We start from the raw sequence: 17152 nt of genomic DNA on the forward strand, positions 1-17152 counted from the left end.
TGGATGTCCTAGGCTTCCCCCGGGATGGGGCTGGAAGGGTTGAGGGTGTAGTGCTAATCTCACGTAGAGGACAGCAATGTCACTAGGTGGCCACGGAAATTTACCCAAGTTCAGTCCACATCCTTGGCACAGTGCGGCATGCAGAGGATTAAAGTATTTGTGTGTGTGTGTTGGGATGATAGCAGAATTTTTCAGGTAGGGAGGGGAGAGAGAGAAGGATAAAAGGTAATAGTGAGGTCGCTGGGCAGCAAGACTGTAGTATTGTCCTGGGGCCACTCACAGTTTGTAACTGACCTTAGGGACAGTGGCTGCCCCAACGCTAGGATTTTTGGACAGAAGGATGCCAAGGGCAACAGCAGCAGTCACAGACACCTGCATTTATCACACCACTTTTCTTCCATCAAGCTTTAAAAGTCACAGACTAGCACATGGCAACGAATTTCAGTCCTTAGTCTGGATGCCAAGGAGACAAGGAGTCTAACCATAGTGAGACTCTGTGTCTCCGACCTTCATCGGATGATATAGCAACTCTCGGCGGAAGTCATTGTAGGAACCTGGCTAAATAAAGGAACAATGTCTGACAAGCTACTCAGGACAGCAACTGTCCTGGTTAGATTTTATCGTTAGCTTGACACAACCTAGTGATACCTGGGGAAAAGGAATCTCTATTAAGGAATTGCCTCCAATAGATTGTCTTATGGCATTGTCTGTGAGGATATTTTCTTGATTGGCAACTTAAATAGGAGGGCCCAGCTCACTGTGGATAGTGCCATCCCCGGGCAGGTGTGTCTGGGTTACATAAGAAAACTGGCTGCGCATGCCAGGGAAGCGAGTCAATAAGCAGCATTGCTGTAGTTTCTGCTTTAGTTCCTGCCTTCTGCTTCCTGCCTGACATCCCCCAAAGACAACTGTAACCGGGAATCCGGAGATGAAAAACAACAAAAACAGCCCTCCATTTGCAAGCAGCTTTTGGCCATGATGTTTATAACAACAACAGAAAGCAGAAAGGCAAACCAGAAGAGGATAGGCTTTCTCTCACCTTCTACTCTGGCTCTGGCCTCTTCCCTCTCCAGTACAGGCTCCATCCCCAGAACCACTGTCCTTCTTACCATCCACAAAAGACCCCTTCTTCATAGTACAGCCCAAATATGTTCTCTGATCATCTCTGCCCCATGTGGCCTTCCCTGTGCTAGCATCTCGGGACACGTGCCATGGGTACACCTGTCCCACAGGTGCTCGTTGTTCACTTGGAGCTCTGTTTTCACCAAGTGCTTTCAGCTGAAAGGGGCGGGTTCATGGTGCCACAAGATGAACGGCAAATGTGGAGAGAGGTGCGAGGCTCTGTTTTAACCTCTCTGCCCTCCCCTGACCAACTTTCCCACAGAAACCTAAACAACATCTACTGTACAGCTCCTCTGCTTCTATAGCTAAGAGTGGGCATCAACTTGAGCAATAAGAGGATGGATTACCTACTAGCAGATGCCTCTGGGAAGATATCTTTGGTCTAATGCATGATACAATTCATGGCCTCTCTCCCAGTTCTTGCACCCTGATCCCAGTTGTGCCTACCTTTCTGATGCCTTCTGAAGGACTGGATACACAGTTGTCGGCACCTCCATTCTTGCTTATGGTCCGCCAGAGCTCAGCAAAAGTGCTGTCCTGCTCCAAGGGATTGGTACCCTTGGCTCTGAAGTACTCGTATACAGCAGAATCCCGCACGGTGCCATAAGACATCTCCAGTTGCTTGGACAGGTCCTGAAACGTCCTGAAAGGCAGAGAGAGACTGACACATTGGTACTTGCTGAATATTATACATTGTAAGGATAAAACGGCCTGCGAGCCTCTCCTGAGTTCTAAGTCCTACAATGATCCATTAACCACATTCATCACACCCAGCATCCAAATGTCTCAGCCTGGAGCCCAGCTTCCACATATCACAGCTACGTTTCCTCAGTAAGATGACCGAGCATATAAAACCAGGTATTGTATTGAGATCAAAGGATGAAACAATAAGTAAGAAATAATTCCTGCCATCAGCAAGCTTTGAGTCTAGCTACAGAAATATGCATAAAGGCAGGAAATCACAGTATAACAGAGTCAGGGCAGCACAAAACACAAATTACTGGTGTTTCTGCCCTGCACATCAAAACGCTGAGCGGGCAGGATGGATGACGCAGAAGACTAGTCCTGAGTTACTTTGGCACCAACACACACTACGATGCTGAATCAATTAATAGATGTCCCCTCCAAAACTTGCAGATATGCTGGAGTTCCAGCCAATTAATGACGCTGAGCACCTAGTAACCAGTTTGAGTGGTTCTAGCAAGACACGGGTTGCTGGGAGCCGATTTGAATGGCTGCCATTACAAGATGGCATTTGGCCCTGGCCTCGCTTGATAAATAACTCCATATTAAGGTTGCAGTTCTTCCACCAGAAAACAGGGTGAGTTGTTGTGATCTAGCTGCCCACACTCCCCCTGACCGGCAGGGGAACTTCCTTGTGGTCTGTAATTGACAAGGATGTTCCCCTGCTTTCTTTCCTGCCGGTGGGTCTCCAGAAAAGCAGTTAAAGTATCAAAGGTTGCTAGGCAGACTCCCTATATAAGCAGCTGCAGCTCAGAGCTGGGGCCCCTCGCTTCCTGCTCTCCCTATAACCAAGAGGCTCCAATAAAGCGTGATTTGGGAAGAATCCTCCTCTGGTGGCTGTTCTTTCCTGCTGGTCAAAGAGTTGGCCAGAGTGTCTCAGGAAGTCCCCTCAGCAGCCTGGAAACAGACAACTAAACAGGGCTCAGAGAAAAAGGCTTCTTTTTGAAAAGAGAAATGCATATACTTCTCGACTTTCTGCTTTGTATGGTAGCAAAGCCATCCTGAACTGAAAATGCCACTAAGCTGAACATGTGCTTCATACACCTGCCTAACCCTATGGTGTCTACATCACCCATGTTATCATACATGGAATACCATGAATAAAGTATGAAATATCCGCTACTTATTTAATATGTGTATGTGTGTATGCTCGAGCACCCATATATAAACCTGGCGACACAGCATACTATAGAGGATCTATTTAAATCCACGGGACCAGCTGGCCCACTTGGAGATCAAGTCATTGCTGCCACCCAGTTCCACAAGAGAGAATCTTTCCATATATCACTAGCCCAGGAAGAGATCCAAACTCAACATTTAAAATACAGCTTTTAGTGCTTGTTATTTTCACCCCATTAGATCATCAAAGACACTTTAGTTGAGCCACTGCTAAGTCAGGAATCCTCAGTAGTGAGGCATGAGGCAGGAAGGATGAATTAGTACGGTACTCTTGTTTGCTATTTGAAAAGTCGTGCCTATCATTACAGTTAGAATGCCATATACCAGCCCAATTTACAGAATTTTAAAAGTCCCAATGGGAATTCAAGCTTTCTCTCCAGGGTCTGACCAGATCACCTTTTATCTATTTTTCTTCTGAAATTCTCAGTATCTCCTTTATCAACCAATACCATTACCTGTACCTCTTACCAAATCTTTCACCAGGAAGAGTCAACCCAACTGTCTTATTTTGTTTTTCTATGGATGCAATACACAACATGACCAAAAGGAGACTGGAAAGGAATGCATTTATATCATCCTACAGCTTAAAAGCTAACATGAAGAGAAGATCAGGAACCTGAAGACAGAAACTGAAGCAGAGACCTTGGAGGCATGTTGCTTACTAGCTTGTACAACCCAGGACCACCTGCCCTGGGATGGAACCAGCCCTAGTAGACGGAACCCTTCCACATCAAGCATTAATCAAGAAAATCCCCCACTGCCTTCCCTACAAACAATCTGACAGGGGGCATTTTCTTAGTTGAGTGGCCATCTTCCCAAATCGTCCAAACTTGTGCCAATTTGACAAAACACTTACCAACATACCAACCAATCTTGCCAGGCTGGCTGATCTGTACAATTTCTGTCTTTGGTTCATATCCAGTGATTTTCCCTGTTCCTACTTAGCACCATTACCAACCTGAAAATAAGAGATGCCACCCATAGCTATCAGGCTATGGCTCTCCTTTTGCTGGGAACCCCTTTATCCCACTCATGTACCTGTAGACTTCTACAAATCTAGCTGTAAAGTCATCCTTAGCCCAGGTCTCCCTATGCTGTCTCCACAGCTTGAAGATTAGCTGCTTGTTTTGTTTTTAGGCCCTACCATCACTAATAAGGTGGGCCTGGGCAAGTTCACTGATATCTTTGTGCCTCAGTCTCCAAACCTTAAGATGAGGGCTAGAGGCTGAGCCTGCAGCAGTGGGTTCTTACTGAGGATTAAGGAGGATTTAGGCTCAGGACAAAGAGTGGTACCTGATGGGGCCATTGCCTAAGAGGTGGAGGTCATGATTCTGAGTTAGTATTCTGTGTATGAGTCCCACCAGAGATAAGGCTTTGGAGGCCTGGAGATGAAGCAGTTCCATCACTACCCCATGGCCCTGGGTCCAGGGCTGACAGCAGCCTGCACAGCAAGCACACAGGGTCTGCATGGTACAGGTGCTCCGTTCGGCTGTGGTGGCACGCTTTATAGCATTCCCCTGGTCCTGCTATGTGGGCTAGAAACAGAGCTCAGGATTCGTCTCAATACATTGCAGATGAAAGGAGACATGAAATAACAAATTTGATGAAGAAATCGTCCTAATTATTGTTCATTATTTATATCTAATTGAAGCAAGATGTTCCTTTGCTTGAAGGGCCCCAAGGGTTGTAACTCTGCCATAATTTGCCTATAATAAAAGGAGGGGAAATCGTCTTTCTCCTACATTCTTTTTTAATTTTTCTCATGGTAATACAAACAAACACAGGCTTTGATGAATGGGAAACATCAGGATGAATTACACAGTTGAGTCTAAATACCGAACTACTCTAAATTACTGCAGTTTCCGCAAGTACGGAATGAATGCCTAACTTGCAGGAAGCTCTGATCTCCTGCATTATCCCCACATTGGAAATTGGGATTTCCCCCATCCTGTGTATTTATTTATAATGGTGATCCTGGACAGAGAGGCTCAGGGACCATCAGCGACAACAAGTAGGCAGCCTAACTCTTAATGGCTCTCTCCCCCTTTCTGGTCCAGCGTAGATTATTGTTTCCCTTCCTCCAGCATCCCCTTCCTCCTGTGAAGCTTCACCTTCTGGCTCACGGCCTGGCCTATCTCTCCCCTCCCACAGCCACAAGCTGGGAGGCAGAGATCTCTCCAATCCCAGATGCACACTCAATCAACAAAGACTTCCAAGCCCACTTCTCTGACTGACACAACACAGTCAATCATCCTGTTCCTGTGGCCCTAAGCCTAAAACGGCTAGCAGAGGTGGTCCCACCTAAGGGTATAACAAAACTATCGCCTCCCTGGACAGTCGTCCTCTTGTCAGAGCGCAGAGTTTGGGAAAGGACATTCGGGGATGGATAATGGAGAGCAAGGACAGCCAGTCAATGTGGCTGCCAAGCCAGCATTGGCACTCAACAAGAGGCAGATGTGGAGGGCAGATAGGACACCCATCCAAAAAAAAGTGAAGGAGTTTCACCAGGAGAGAGCTACACTTGCAGCACATACAATTAACCTTTTCCGAAGCCACTCTTTCCGGCAAGAAGTGACTACAAGTGTCCAGGCTCTTACAATGTAAGACAGATGGAGGGCACGTGCACTCATCACAGGTCAGATTCCTGTCAATCCAGTGTGTACCACACACCATGCGCGATAAAGTCTCTGCACCAGCTATTGCCCCAAACAGTTGCTAGATGCCTAACAGGTCACACACAGTGACAATTAAACTTTTCTGTAATGCATCCCTCATTCCTTCCCAGCGCGACGCTGTCTGTGCTGTTCAATAAATGCAAAGCAAAAGCCTTTTGTTGGTCACCCAGGCAATCAGGACAAACATAATTCACAGATCAGACACAGACTACAAACTAGCAAATCACTACAAACTACAGACCAATGGAAGTCACAGGGAGAAAAGCAGAGAATTCAAACTTTGGCTAGTTCTCAATCAAGTTAATCGAAGGAGAAGTGCTAAAAATTTCTTTCCTCAGTGCATCCCTGACATGTTTTGGAGCCTCTGAGGTTATACTTAATGTATTTAACCAATACAGTATAGTAACTAGAATGGTCACACTGTGGGAAGAAAGCATGGATAGAAAGCAAACGTCGGTTTTCAGGATCACATGTTCAAAGCCAAGCTCTGCACCTGTCCATTTATGTCCCAAGGAAATCAGTCCATACCCCAATTTATCTCTATCACCACCATATCAATAGTGCCTAGTCCAGGTATTCAGGATACCTAATGGAGCATCTAGGGGATGTCTGAATACAAATGGAGCATGGAGACACCAAAACTCTAACTTGATTTGAGAACAAAATGGCTTCTACTTCAAAAGGCCACCTAGAAAACCACAAAGCAGCCAGGGCAAAGAATTTCATGGGAGAAATGGCTTCTGAAGCATTATTCCTGGGCCCCTTGGGTTTTAGTCAGCCGCTGAAATGCCACAGTGCAAGCACGTACATCACGCGACTTCCACCACCTCTGCTCGTCTCCTTCCTTTGGAAATCCTCCCATGGCAAAGCCTACTTTCTTCTTCAAGTTTACATATGAGCCAATGTGTTCCACTCAATGGCTCTACTAAAGCTCTCTTTGGAGCTTGTTTTCTGCATCTCCCATCCTGAGCTGCTGACTGGGGCAGTAGGAGGATGGGGGGGGGGGTCTTCCCCATTGGAAAGCACAGCGGACAATGATGAGCATATCAAATGGTCCTAGTTCTGTGAGCAGATTCTTCCATTTGCCCATCAGCTTCTTTGGAGTTGTTCAGTGTCTCAGCCAAGGACAGTCTCCCCAGATGCCTCTGACCTTGCTTCCTCCCCACACCTTCCCTATAAATCAATCTTACTACTTACAGATACATTTTCACTAACAAAGAGATAAATGTGTTTCCAACATGGGAAAAATCAATAAAACAGAATCTGTAAACACCACTTTGCATGACAACAGAAATATTTACATTGGCAATGAAGATAAATACAGTTGCCACAAGCTGAAGCAATGTACAGTACATGTAAAACAGATTTCAACAACCATAGGAATGTCGTAGCCTAGACCTGCATAATTTAATTCCAGGTCTATTCTTACTACTCTTCCTACAAGAGAGCAGTGGCCTACAGATGCAGGAGGGCGGGCACACACATCCCCACAAATGGAAGTCTTTACTTGCATGTGTAGATGTGTCTACTAACATCTTAACACTCACAAGTCTGTCTCATTTCTGAATCTACCCAGGGAGCAGAGTGACAGCTAAGGTAAATTCCTGGACAGGAAAATTGTCCTAGGAATGAAGTAAGGGCCACACCAGGATGAAGGCTGTATTGCCCGAAACAAGTGTAGAAAATAAAAGCAAAAACAAAAATGGTAGTCAACAAATTCCTGATCTATTAAGTGAAAAATAATAATTTATTTATCAAACAACTTTTATAGTATTATATTACAATTACTCTACTTTTTAATTGTTTTATTATGCCTAATTTATCATGAACGTTTATTATAAATGTAGCTGTTTAGAAAACAATGGCATATAGACGTTCGTGCCATTTTTCTGTAAGCATCCATATTGTATCTTGAAAAGTAACTCTCAGTCAGAGAAGACACTATATCACGTGATCGAGAGATACCTTCCCCCAAATTGTTCAGAAACAAGAAAAACAACTCTCAACATTTATAAACAATGTCTACTTCCACTCTTATGAAGAATAACCATTAGTAAACATAAAAACAGAAAGAGGGACAGGACCAGCAAAGAGCACTTCCAAGGCTTCCAGCTCTATCAAAAACATCCCTGCAAAATTTGCGTTTTTATTATACCTAAAAATGTAACCCCAATGATTTTTTAAATCCCTCAGATATGCAATTGCCAATTTGGGACTCTGAATTTAGTTCTATACTCTCTTCTCTCTTCCACATCCTCTTTTCCTCCTGGCTAGGCCTGCTAGCCAGTTAAGACCCATCTAAAAGACAAAGCCCCTCTTCCTGCAGTCTGCCAAAGGTCTACTCTGCAGGCTCTGGTGGAATAGATTCATACACACAGCTGTGTCTTTAGTCCCAAGAGCCCAGAAAAACTTAGAAATTCCAAGGCCAGCTCCCCTTTCCCCCCACCCAGGGGTCGGTGATAAAATCCCTACACCAGGCAGGCTAGCATTTCCTCCACTTCAGCTACTTTCAATCAGACTTAATCCAGGCCTGGACCCTGGAAGTGACCAGGCTCAATGATGTGAGGTCTGAAAATAACCTCAGGGAGATTAGGAAACCGCAGTCCTGGTAGAGAGTGCAGGCTGTGCGCATGGCAGAATCATGGCAGAATCACGCATTTCACTAAGTCAAGCCTGCAGGCCTCTATTGTCCTTGGTGAAAGAGACTCATTCCTCCTGTAATTACAGTTGCTGCCCCCACTAGCCACAGGATACTGCGCTTGGGAAGTCTATAGGAAACCCTGTTCACTCGGGTCTTCCAGTCTGCTTTCAGGCACATTTCCTGCTAAGCTGTACCCAAGAAACCATCTCAACTGTCACATCTTATAGAAAGAGTCGATCCTATAGCTGAGGAGATGACATCCACAGCACTGTCTACTATGGACTGGAGTTTGGATCCCCAACACTCAGATAAATGCTAGGTGGCTGGGGTGGCCTTCCTGAAATCCCAACGTGTGGGCAACAGAGACAGGGAGTACCTGGAACAAGATGACTACCTAGACTTGACAAATCAGTGAGCACTGGGTTCAACTGAGAGACCTTGCCTTTCATATAAAGTAGAGAGCATCAAAGGAGATATCTGACATGAACCTTGAGCCTTCATGTGCATGCACAAACTCATGTACACTCATATAAAGTGTACAGACACACATGTAAACATGAAAACACACAAGCATGCATACTATATATAATATGTGCGTGTGTATGTATAAACACACACAAGCAAAACGGGGAAGGAGGGGGGAGGGAAGGAGGGAGGAAGAAAGGAAGGAAGGATGAGCCATATCCACTAGATCCATGTCTCCTTATATACTCTAGGCTGAGTCCTGTCCTGATACTTACCCACTGCATATCTATGTTCCTCACTCAGCTGTGAGCTCCCTTGAGCATGAACTACATCCACTTGCCCCATATATACCGTGGTAGACAGCAGTAGAAGAAGCAGCTCTGACTTAAACCTATTCTCTGCCTGAAACTCAAAGGCTTAATGTGGCTAGAGAAAAATTCAAACTGGAAGCTAGCATGGCAAGGGGTCTAACTTTAGAACCACTAACCTCCTTGCTTTCAAGAGGACCCTTGATGCTGCCGGACAATCTTCTAAATTTCTCTGCACAATTGGTCCTCCCAATCTCTTGGATGACTCTTACAAAATGACCCTGCTTATTATTTCTTAAGAAAGCAAAAGCCATCAGCAAAGAACTTAGCTTTATTAAAGTGCTCGGCTTTTCTAAAACCACCGAAAAATCTACCCAGCATTTTGTGCTGGCACCTCTTCCCTTGTTCCTACTTAAGTATATCCATGTTTGTCTCCTGGGTCTGGGACTTGCCTGCTTTCTTAAAGTACATTGCTCTTCCAGTTGTCACCTCTGTCTCTTAGATTATGAAATTACTTCTTTATACAGATCATTTCCATAAGCTTGAAAAAACATATATCTTCTATCTTAAAAAAATATATAAATAAATAAATAAACCTTGATACTGCATTTCATTCCAAGCTCCCACCAAGTCCCTCTAGAGAGTTATCTATGGTTATCATTTCCATAACCCTCTCCCATTTCTTATGATTTGGACTTACCTATTTGTCTAACCACTAAACAAAAGCTGATTTTCTCAAGGTCAATGATCTTACAACTATTGAATCCCTCTCCTTCCCACATCAGCAGTATATAACGAATGATCTCTTTTCCTTCCTAAAGCTCTTCTTTCCGTGGGTTTCAGAACTATCTTGTACGAATCTCCTTATTCATGCATTTTCCTTGTTCTTTATTTTTGCAGACTGAGTTCTGGAGTATTCTGGAGCTTGGGCATCAGATCTCTTCTCTGGTACAAATATTTGCCAGAATCTGAAGTCCACTAGGGAGACACACCTCTCTATACTCTGCACTTACCTTAACTTGCCCCCACAGGCTCCTAGAAACTTCCCAAGTAACAACTTCATTGAGTTGACTAATATGTTCCCAAACTAAAGATGCTCACACTCACACTTTAGGCACCAGCCTTCAAACTCAGAACAAGCCTGTGCATCCTTCCATTCTCCTGTCTCAGCCAAATGCTGCTCTTCCTGGTTGTCTTGAATCTCGGAGAAATGTCACTGTCTCAAAGAGGCCTTTGCTGACAAGCATGAATAAAATACCTACCCCTTAAAGTGTATGATAAAAATAAATGTAGCCCAGCCTGATGAAAGGTGTTTGATGTCAGTTTTGTCCTAAGAATGAGACCTGGCTACTTGCTTGACTGCTATATCACCAGTATCTATAACTTGGCTGATGAGCTATCTCCATTTGTTGAGGGCTGAGGGATTTTCAGAGATTGGCTTTTAGAGAGAGAGAGAGAGAGAGAGAGAGAGAGAGAGAGAGAGAGAGAGAGAGAGAGAAGAGATAAATTAGTTAGGTCTTGCCTTCAAAATGTCTAAGTTGGAGATACTGTTAAAGAGTCTTCCTTGTGGACTGGCCACGCCCATTTCATCTTCAGGGGTGAAGGCTTATCAGTGGCTTAGATGACTAAATTGAAGAACTGTGATCTCGGAGCTGGGGGCTCAGCAAAGGACTGAGAAAGTAGCAGCTATCCCAGATCAGCCCTCCCTGCTTCTTCACAGGGAAATAGGTAACATCAGTGTTGAAGCTTTCTCGAGGATTCAGTGGAAATCAGCATCAGTCAGCCACTGTCTGCTTCCTTGACTCTTTAGCATCCCTGCCATTCAGCGAGAGCCTCCATGCCAAAACAGGGCTGGTTCCCAGTTATCAACACTCACAAATAATTTGCTGCCACAAACGAGTACAAAAGCAGAATGTACTATTAACCTTTAATATATCAGTGCTGGGACTCTTAATTCATTCTGAGACTGTCATAAATGTGACTGAGATGCAAATAAGAGTAAGGACCCTCCCAGGAGGCTGTGAAGGGGCTATGAAGGGGCCCTCCCTCCCTCCCACTTGGCACAGCAGGATGCACCTTCCTCTCCAGGGAAATACCCTTTGTCTCTTCTCCTCCTACTGGGTTCCATCCCTCATCTCCTCTTCAAAGATCTCTTTGCTCCCCCCCTCCCCCCGCTATATCTGCTTCCCTGTCCATCACAGGATATGCTAGAAGATTTAATGACAGCAACTCCCAGACTCTGGTAACACTTTATTTGCATTGCTTCATTTAACCTTGGCAGTATCTCTTTCATGAAGTTATTATTACAACCCACCCCCAACTTTAAAGACGAAGAGAACCCACCCCCAACTTTAAAGACGAAGAGATGGAGGCCCAGAGACATCCAGAAACTGGTAGAAGTAGTAAGTCAAGATGACTTGAGGAAAAAACTTGCATCCTCCAGTACCATCCAACGGCCATAGTAAGTAGCCTAATCCAAGTGGGAAGAGCAAGGAAGCACACAGATAATGGAAAACACGGTGCTATTAGAATTAAACACAGAGGTGCAGGAATGTAAAAGTAAACTGATTTCACCTAGGCAACAAAGTATTAGAGGTTGGAGCAAAGAAAGAAGGTCAGTGGAAAATGAGGGACCAAGGTTTAAACTTTAAGATAAAATAGACTTGACACATAAAAGAGAGTAATTCAAAATGCCCTATACTGAGGTAACAGTATTTCCAATTCATAGATATCTGTGAAGGTGGAATATTCAGAAAAACATTAATGGTTTACTAATAAGAACAGAGATGGTAAATAATAAAGGAGTTTCAAGTACAGAATCCAGAGACAATTGTCCGTAAAATACTTAGAGGATAGTTACCATGGAACTGCGGAAGTCCAAAGATAATGGGAAAATGATGAACTATCAGTGCTACTTAGACAATGAGAGGGTCAGAGAATACAGAGATAAGCAGGTGCCTTGTCCTATGCAATGAAAAGGGCATGGTTTAAGAGAAAACAGGTCATACGCACATTAGAACAAAGCTACTGAGTAACAGTAAGCATGTACTTACATGTGTGCAGCAATACACGCATACAGACACACATGTCCGGGTCTAGGTGTATGTAGACATGAGAATACACTTCAGGATAGGAAGAAGAAAGAGACTATCAAGGAAGGCATTACAATAGGACCTGAACAGATGGCCAGAGGGATGCCATTTCCTACGAGAAATTTCAAAACAAAGGAGGAATGCCAGAATGGGAACTCCCAGGAAGCCAATTCATGTCCATGCTAGATGGAGCCACGGTAACAGCTCAGAAGTCTTAGGTCTCTTTATAAACTACATAGGTCTGGGCAGTCGGCACTCATGGTAGAAGAAAACAAATTAAGGTATTTCCCTGTGGCCGAGCCTGAAAGCAAACACTAGCAAAACAGGAGCCTGTTACTGAACAATACAAAACCAGCGGTAATTAAATGTAAAGCCACGAGACGGTAACCACTCTGAATCAGTGTGCAGGAAAAAGCTACCTGTACAGAATTATTGATTCTGGTAACAAACCCAGGAAATGAGGTGAGGAGGCACAAGGTTTGTTTACTATTGATAGGCAGCGTTTGAGTTCAGAGGGCAGAAGGAGCCAAACTTTGAAACAAACACTCTTATAATGACAGGCTAACTCATCTTCAGAACCTCCTTCTCTGATGGGCTAGTTTCTTACCTCACCAATGAGGTCTGGGTGCTGGCCCAAGCCAAGATCCAGATGAGCTTGCTGATTAACCTAAAGCCATGCCTTCTCAAACCTGCACACGGAAGGTGCATGGAAGCTCATCCTTAGCCAGCTCCAACTAGGAACTTTGCCCAAGCCATGAACCATCCAGTTATGGATGTTTCTTGTGGCACCATGCCAAGTGCAAACCATACTATCCCAGGAGTTCCACAAGTCCCTTAAGGCTTATCCTGGCATTCTCTCCAGTCAATGACAGGAACTGGGCCAGCATCCATCAGCAGACTGCCGAAAGGGAATCAAACACCGAGCTACAGAACTATATAGAGTCACAGAAAAACTGTTGGCAAAATACACGGCAGGGCACAGGCATTTGTAGGCACCAAGATCTACTGAAGACTGATCATATTTTCTCTTTTATTCTTTTAGCAATCCTGGGAGTTATCAAAGTTCTTCAGTATTGGCCCCTTAACTTATACCAGCTCACCCAGGAAAAAGCGCTGAGCATGGAAACCAGTCTGTTCTGGTATCCTCTTGACAGGCAGGAGGAAATTAGGAAAGCCTAGCAGCTCAGTTCAAATGCTACCTTCCTGGGAGTCTGGTACTTTGCCCAGGAAGCACAGCAATCAATGATCCGAGTAGTGTTGTAATGGGATGGCAGTACAGGATGGGTTTTCAGAATGTGGGCAACGATGACAGGTTGGGGTTCGGAATATCAATTTGCCACTTGTAAGCTCGGTGGCCTTGAACAAACCGTGCCTTTCCTGTGGTCTTTTGCTCTACTAGCATCATTGTAGGCAGAACACAGATATTCATGCGTTGAGTGAATCCAGCCAAAGCTGTGGGAACATTCCATGAGTGTTGGCTGCTGCCGTGACTGTCAGTTTTCCTGACAGGCAAATGAGAGATCAGGCTCTAGAGTAGTCATAAGTGGCCAGGGTGTGTGGCAGGCTCAGTCGTCATTGACTGGCTAGAGCAGGGTGTGCTTGTTTGGACTTGGGTGCTTTCAACGGCTTATGACTTCTGGGCACCTGCGGGTCCAGCACTTCCCTTGCCTGGAGACAATATTTACATTCTTTCTCTGGCCGTATTAACATCTGCAGTAGAAACTACTGGACAGGTTGCTCACCAGCTCTTCTCTCGTCGTGACATTTCATCATCCTGCAGCCAAGGCTGGAACGAAAAACCTTACCTTGTTTAGGATTTTTTTCTTCTAACAAGACAGCATTATGGACTGTTTTTCTCTGAAACAGGGTTGCTTTCTTGGAAAACTAGAATCTCATTGCGTTGTCTGTTGGGACTCAGACATACCATAGGGAAGGGATCACACACAGATTTTGAACAATTAAATCACAGCTTTCTCCAGACAGTGGTAGCATTTTCCTGCAGAGCACTGGCAGCTATTTTCCAGAAGCAGAGACCTGCGAGCTCCTCCCCAAGTCACAACAAGGCCATAGCCACAGGGAGCAAAGCAAATTCATACTTCCAAAGGCATGAGTTCCCGCGGCTGTGGGCTTCCCTAACTTAGCCGCATAGTGTTCTCCCACAGTTTCTTGGAATGGAAAATGATGGATGCACAAAAACAAATCACACGGCTAGAACTAAGCTACCCTTCCCTGGAGCTGAAGAGAATCTTTCATTTCTGGCGAAAGTTGCCTGTCATTCTTCAGGACAGGCAATGCAGCTTCTGGAATTCCACACAGGCCTGCGTTACTCGGAAAGTTCTCCCTGTAGCCTTCCCTCCAGAATCACTGCCGTCTAGAGGTAAGGTCTCCTGGAGAATTCTTTCTTTGCCATGGTCATAGGACATCTGTGTCAGGTGGGATGGAGGCTGCCTTCCATGCTTCCCTGGCTTCCCAGAAGTACCAGGTCAGGATATATGCGAATCTGGATTTCCACATCCCAAGAGTTATCAAGCAAACATCTCATTATAATTTGTTTGAGCTAATGAGTGACAGACGAGCCATGTCTCTATTCTCCCGTTCCTGCTATTTATGCCCTATTCTAGATATTTTAGTTATAAAATAAACAAGGTCAGCAGTAAAAAACAAGGACTTCTTGAAGTTTGCAGGCAAATGGATGGAAATAGAAAACAATATCCTGAGTGAGGTAAGCCAGACCCAAAAAGAGGAACATGGGATGTTCTCACTCATATTTGGTTTCTAGCCATAAATAAAGGACATTGAGCCTACAATTCGGGTTCATAAGAAGGAGAACCCAAAGAAAAACATATAGGCATCCTCCTGAATATTAACCTTCATCAGGCGATGAAAGGAGACAGAGACAGAGACCCACATTGGAGCACCGGACTGAAATCTCAAGGTCCAAATCAGGAGCAGAAGGAGAGCAAACATGAGCAAGGAACTCAGGACCGCGAGGGGTGCACCCACACACTGAGACAATGGAGATGCTCTATCGGGAACTCACCAAGGCCAGCTGACCTGGGTCTGAAAAAGACTGAGTTAAAACCGATCTCACTGAACATAGCGGACAATGAGGACTACTGAGACATCAAGAACAATGGCAATGGGTCTTTGATCCTACTGCATGTAGTGGCTTTGTGGGAGCCTAGGCAGTTTGGATGCTCACCTTACGAGACCTGGACGGAGGAGGGTTCTCCTCGGACTTCCCACGGGACGGAGAGCCCTGATTGCTCTTTGGGCTGACGAGGGAGGGGGAATGGATTGGGGGAGGGGGAGGGAAAGGGGAGGCGGAGGTGGGGAAGAGACTGAAATATTTAATAAATAAATAAAGAAAGAAAAAAAATAAAATAAAATAAACAAGGGTACTTACATTTTGAACCATGCCTTTCCTAGATTAGGTAGAATGGGTAGAGAAGAAAAGGTAGAAGAAATCCAGGACTGTGGGTTTTAGGAAAGTCCCAAGGAGAGGGCTCAGATGGTTGGCTTAATAGGCAGGGTGAACACAGTTTGTGGGGGAGGGGAGGAGGCAGTGACAGGCAGCTCAGGAGCAAGCAGGACCATCTCAGGAAATGTGCCTCTTTTCAAGCCTGCCCATTGATGCCTATATTCCTCCCACCCATCCCAAAGAGGTCAATGGCACGCTGACACAGGCTGTCATCTTCCAAACATCAGGACTTGTCTCTAAGAAAGAAGCCAGGCTCCCCTATGTCAGAATGCACCGCAGCCAGCGTTCTTCTGAGGCATAAATGGAGCTGACAGAAGAAAGCAGTGCCCTGTTGAAGAAGATACAGGGTCCTGTCATACAGCAGCGACAAGATGCTGTGTGGGATGACATTCAACCATGATGCTTACTGAAAACACTCCATGGCTTCCCACTGCTGCCAGGTTGAAGTACAACTTCTCACACCAGGCAAGACTTGTCACACATAGTCACCCAGCATTATTTTATATTTTGTCTTCTGGCCCGACTACATTTTTCCCCTCTAAGCTCATAACTCCTTCTCTCTCTCCTCTGGTCTCTTCCATCTGCCAAGAGGAACACGTTTTTCTAAACATCCAGTCAGTTCCTCACATTATAATCAGCTCCACATATATACCTCTCCAAATTCTATGCTTCCATGGAAGATAATCTCTTCCCATGTTATAGGTTGGATTGAATTTAACACTATTACCTGGACCTCCTAAGTGAGATCATTGGGTGCACCGTATTTCAATGTAACTTGTCTTGGTGGCTTTCCTACTGTTTTGTGATAAAACACGATGACTCACTACCCTCCTCAGTGACATAGATCCTCCAATAAGGCCAGATCTCATAATTCTTCCTAAACAGGCCCACCAACTGGGAACCAGGTATTCAAATATAAGAGTCTATTGGAGCCATTCACATTTAAACCAAAGCCCAGCTGATGAACTTACTAAAGGAGAAGATTTGGATATGTGTAGATGCATTTTACAATTCACAAAGTGAAAACAAGGACCGAGACTGGGGTAATTCATGGATAATCCAAGGGAAACCAAAGATGGTCAGCCTCCATTAGAAGCTATAGGAGCAGTAAAGAACACATGATTTCACCTGGCCTATAGACAGGACCAACCAACATCTTAAGCTCAAATTTTCAGCATCTGGAATGATAGAAAATGCATTTCTACTATCTGAGGCACCCAATTTGTGGTATTGCATCTTGGCTATCCCAGAAGAGTAACTCAGTTTACATTCTGAAAATGATAGAGTGATCCCTTATCACAACAGCATTGCTCTACCGTGTTGAGTGACTCAGTTTCAGGTCTGAATGCCAAATGCCATTTCCTGAAGGAGAATGTGTATTCCCATTGATCATTTTATCTCTAGAACTAACACAGCAATGACTACATACGAGCAATTAATCTCCT

At 44.7% G+C, this 17152-nt stretch overlaps 1 protein-coding gene across 5 annotated transcripts in view; it reads right to left on the minus strand.

Annotated features, from left to right (window-relative positions):
* Grid1 (glutamate ionotropic receptor delta type subunit 1) overlaps nucleotides 1–17152 on the minus strand; it is a 725743-nt gene that overhangs the window by 53695 nt on the left and 654896 nt on the right. For all 5 annotated transcript variants that reach the window (XM_050140755.1, XM_050140756.1, XM_050140754.1 and 2 more), the window contains one exon: nucleotides 1570–1765. In XM_050140755.1, coding sequence (XP_049996712.1) covers nucleotides 1570–1765 — 196 coding nt within the window. The remainder of the gene's footprint in view (nucleotides 1–1569; nucleotides 1766–17152) is intronic.

This window comes from Alexandromys fortis, unplaced genomic scaffold (genome assembly GCF_014885135.2).
Source record: "Alexandromys fortis isolate MF-2015 unplaced genomic scaffold, M_Fortis_MF-2015_v1.1 scaffold_46, whole genome shotgun sequence".
Taxonomy (NCBI): Eukaryota; Metazoa; Chordata; class Mammalia; order Rodentia; family Cricetidae; genus Alexandromys; species Alexandromys fortis.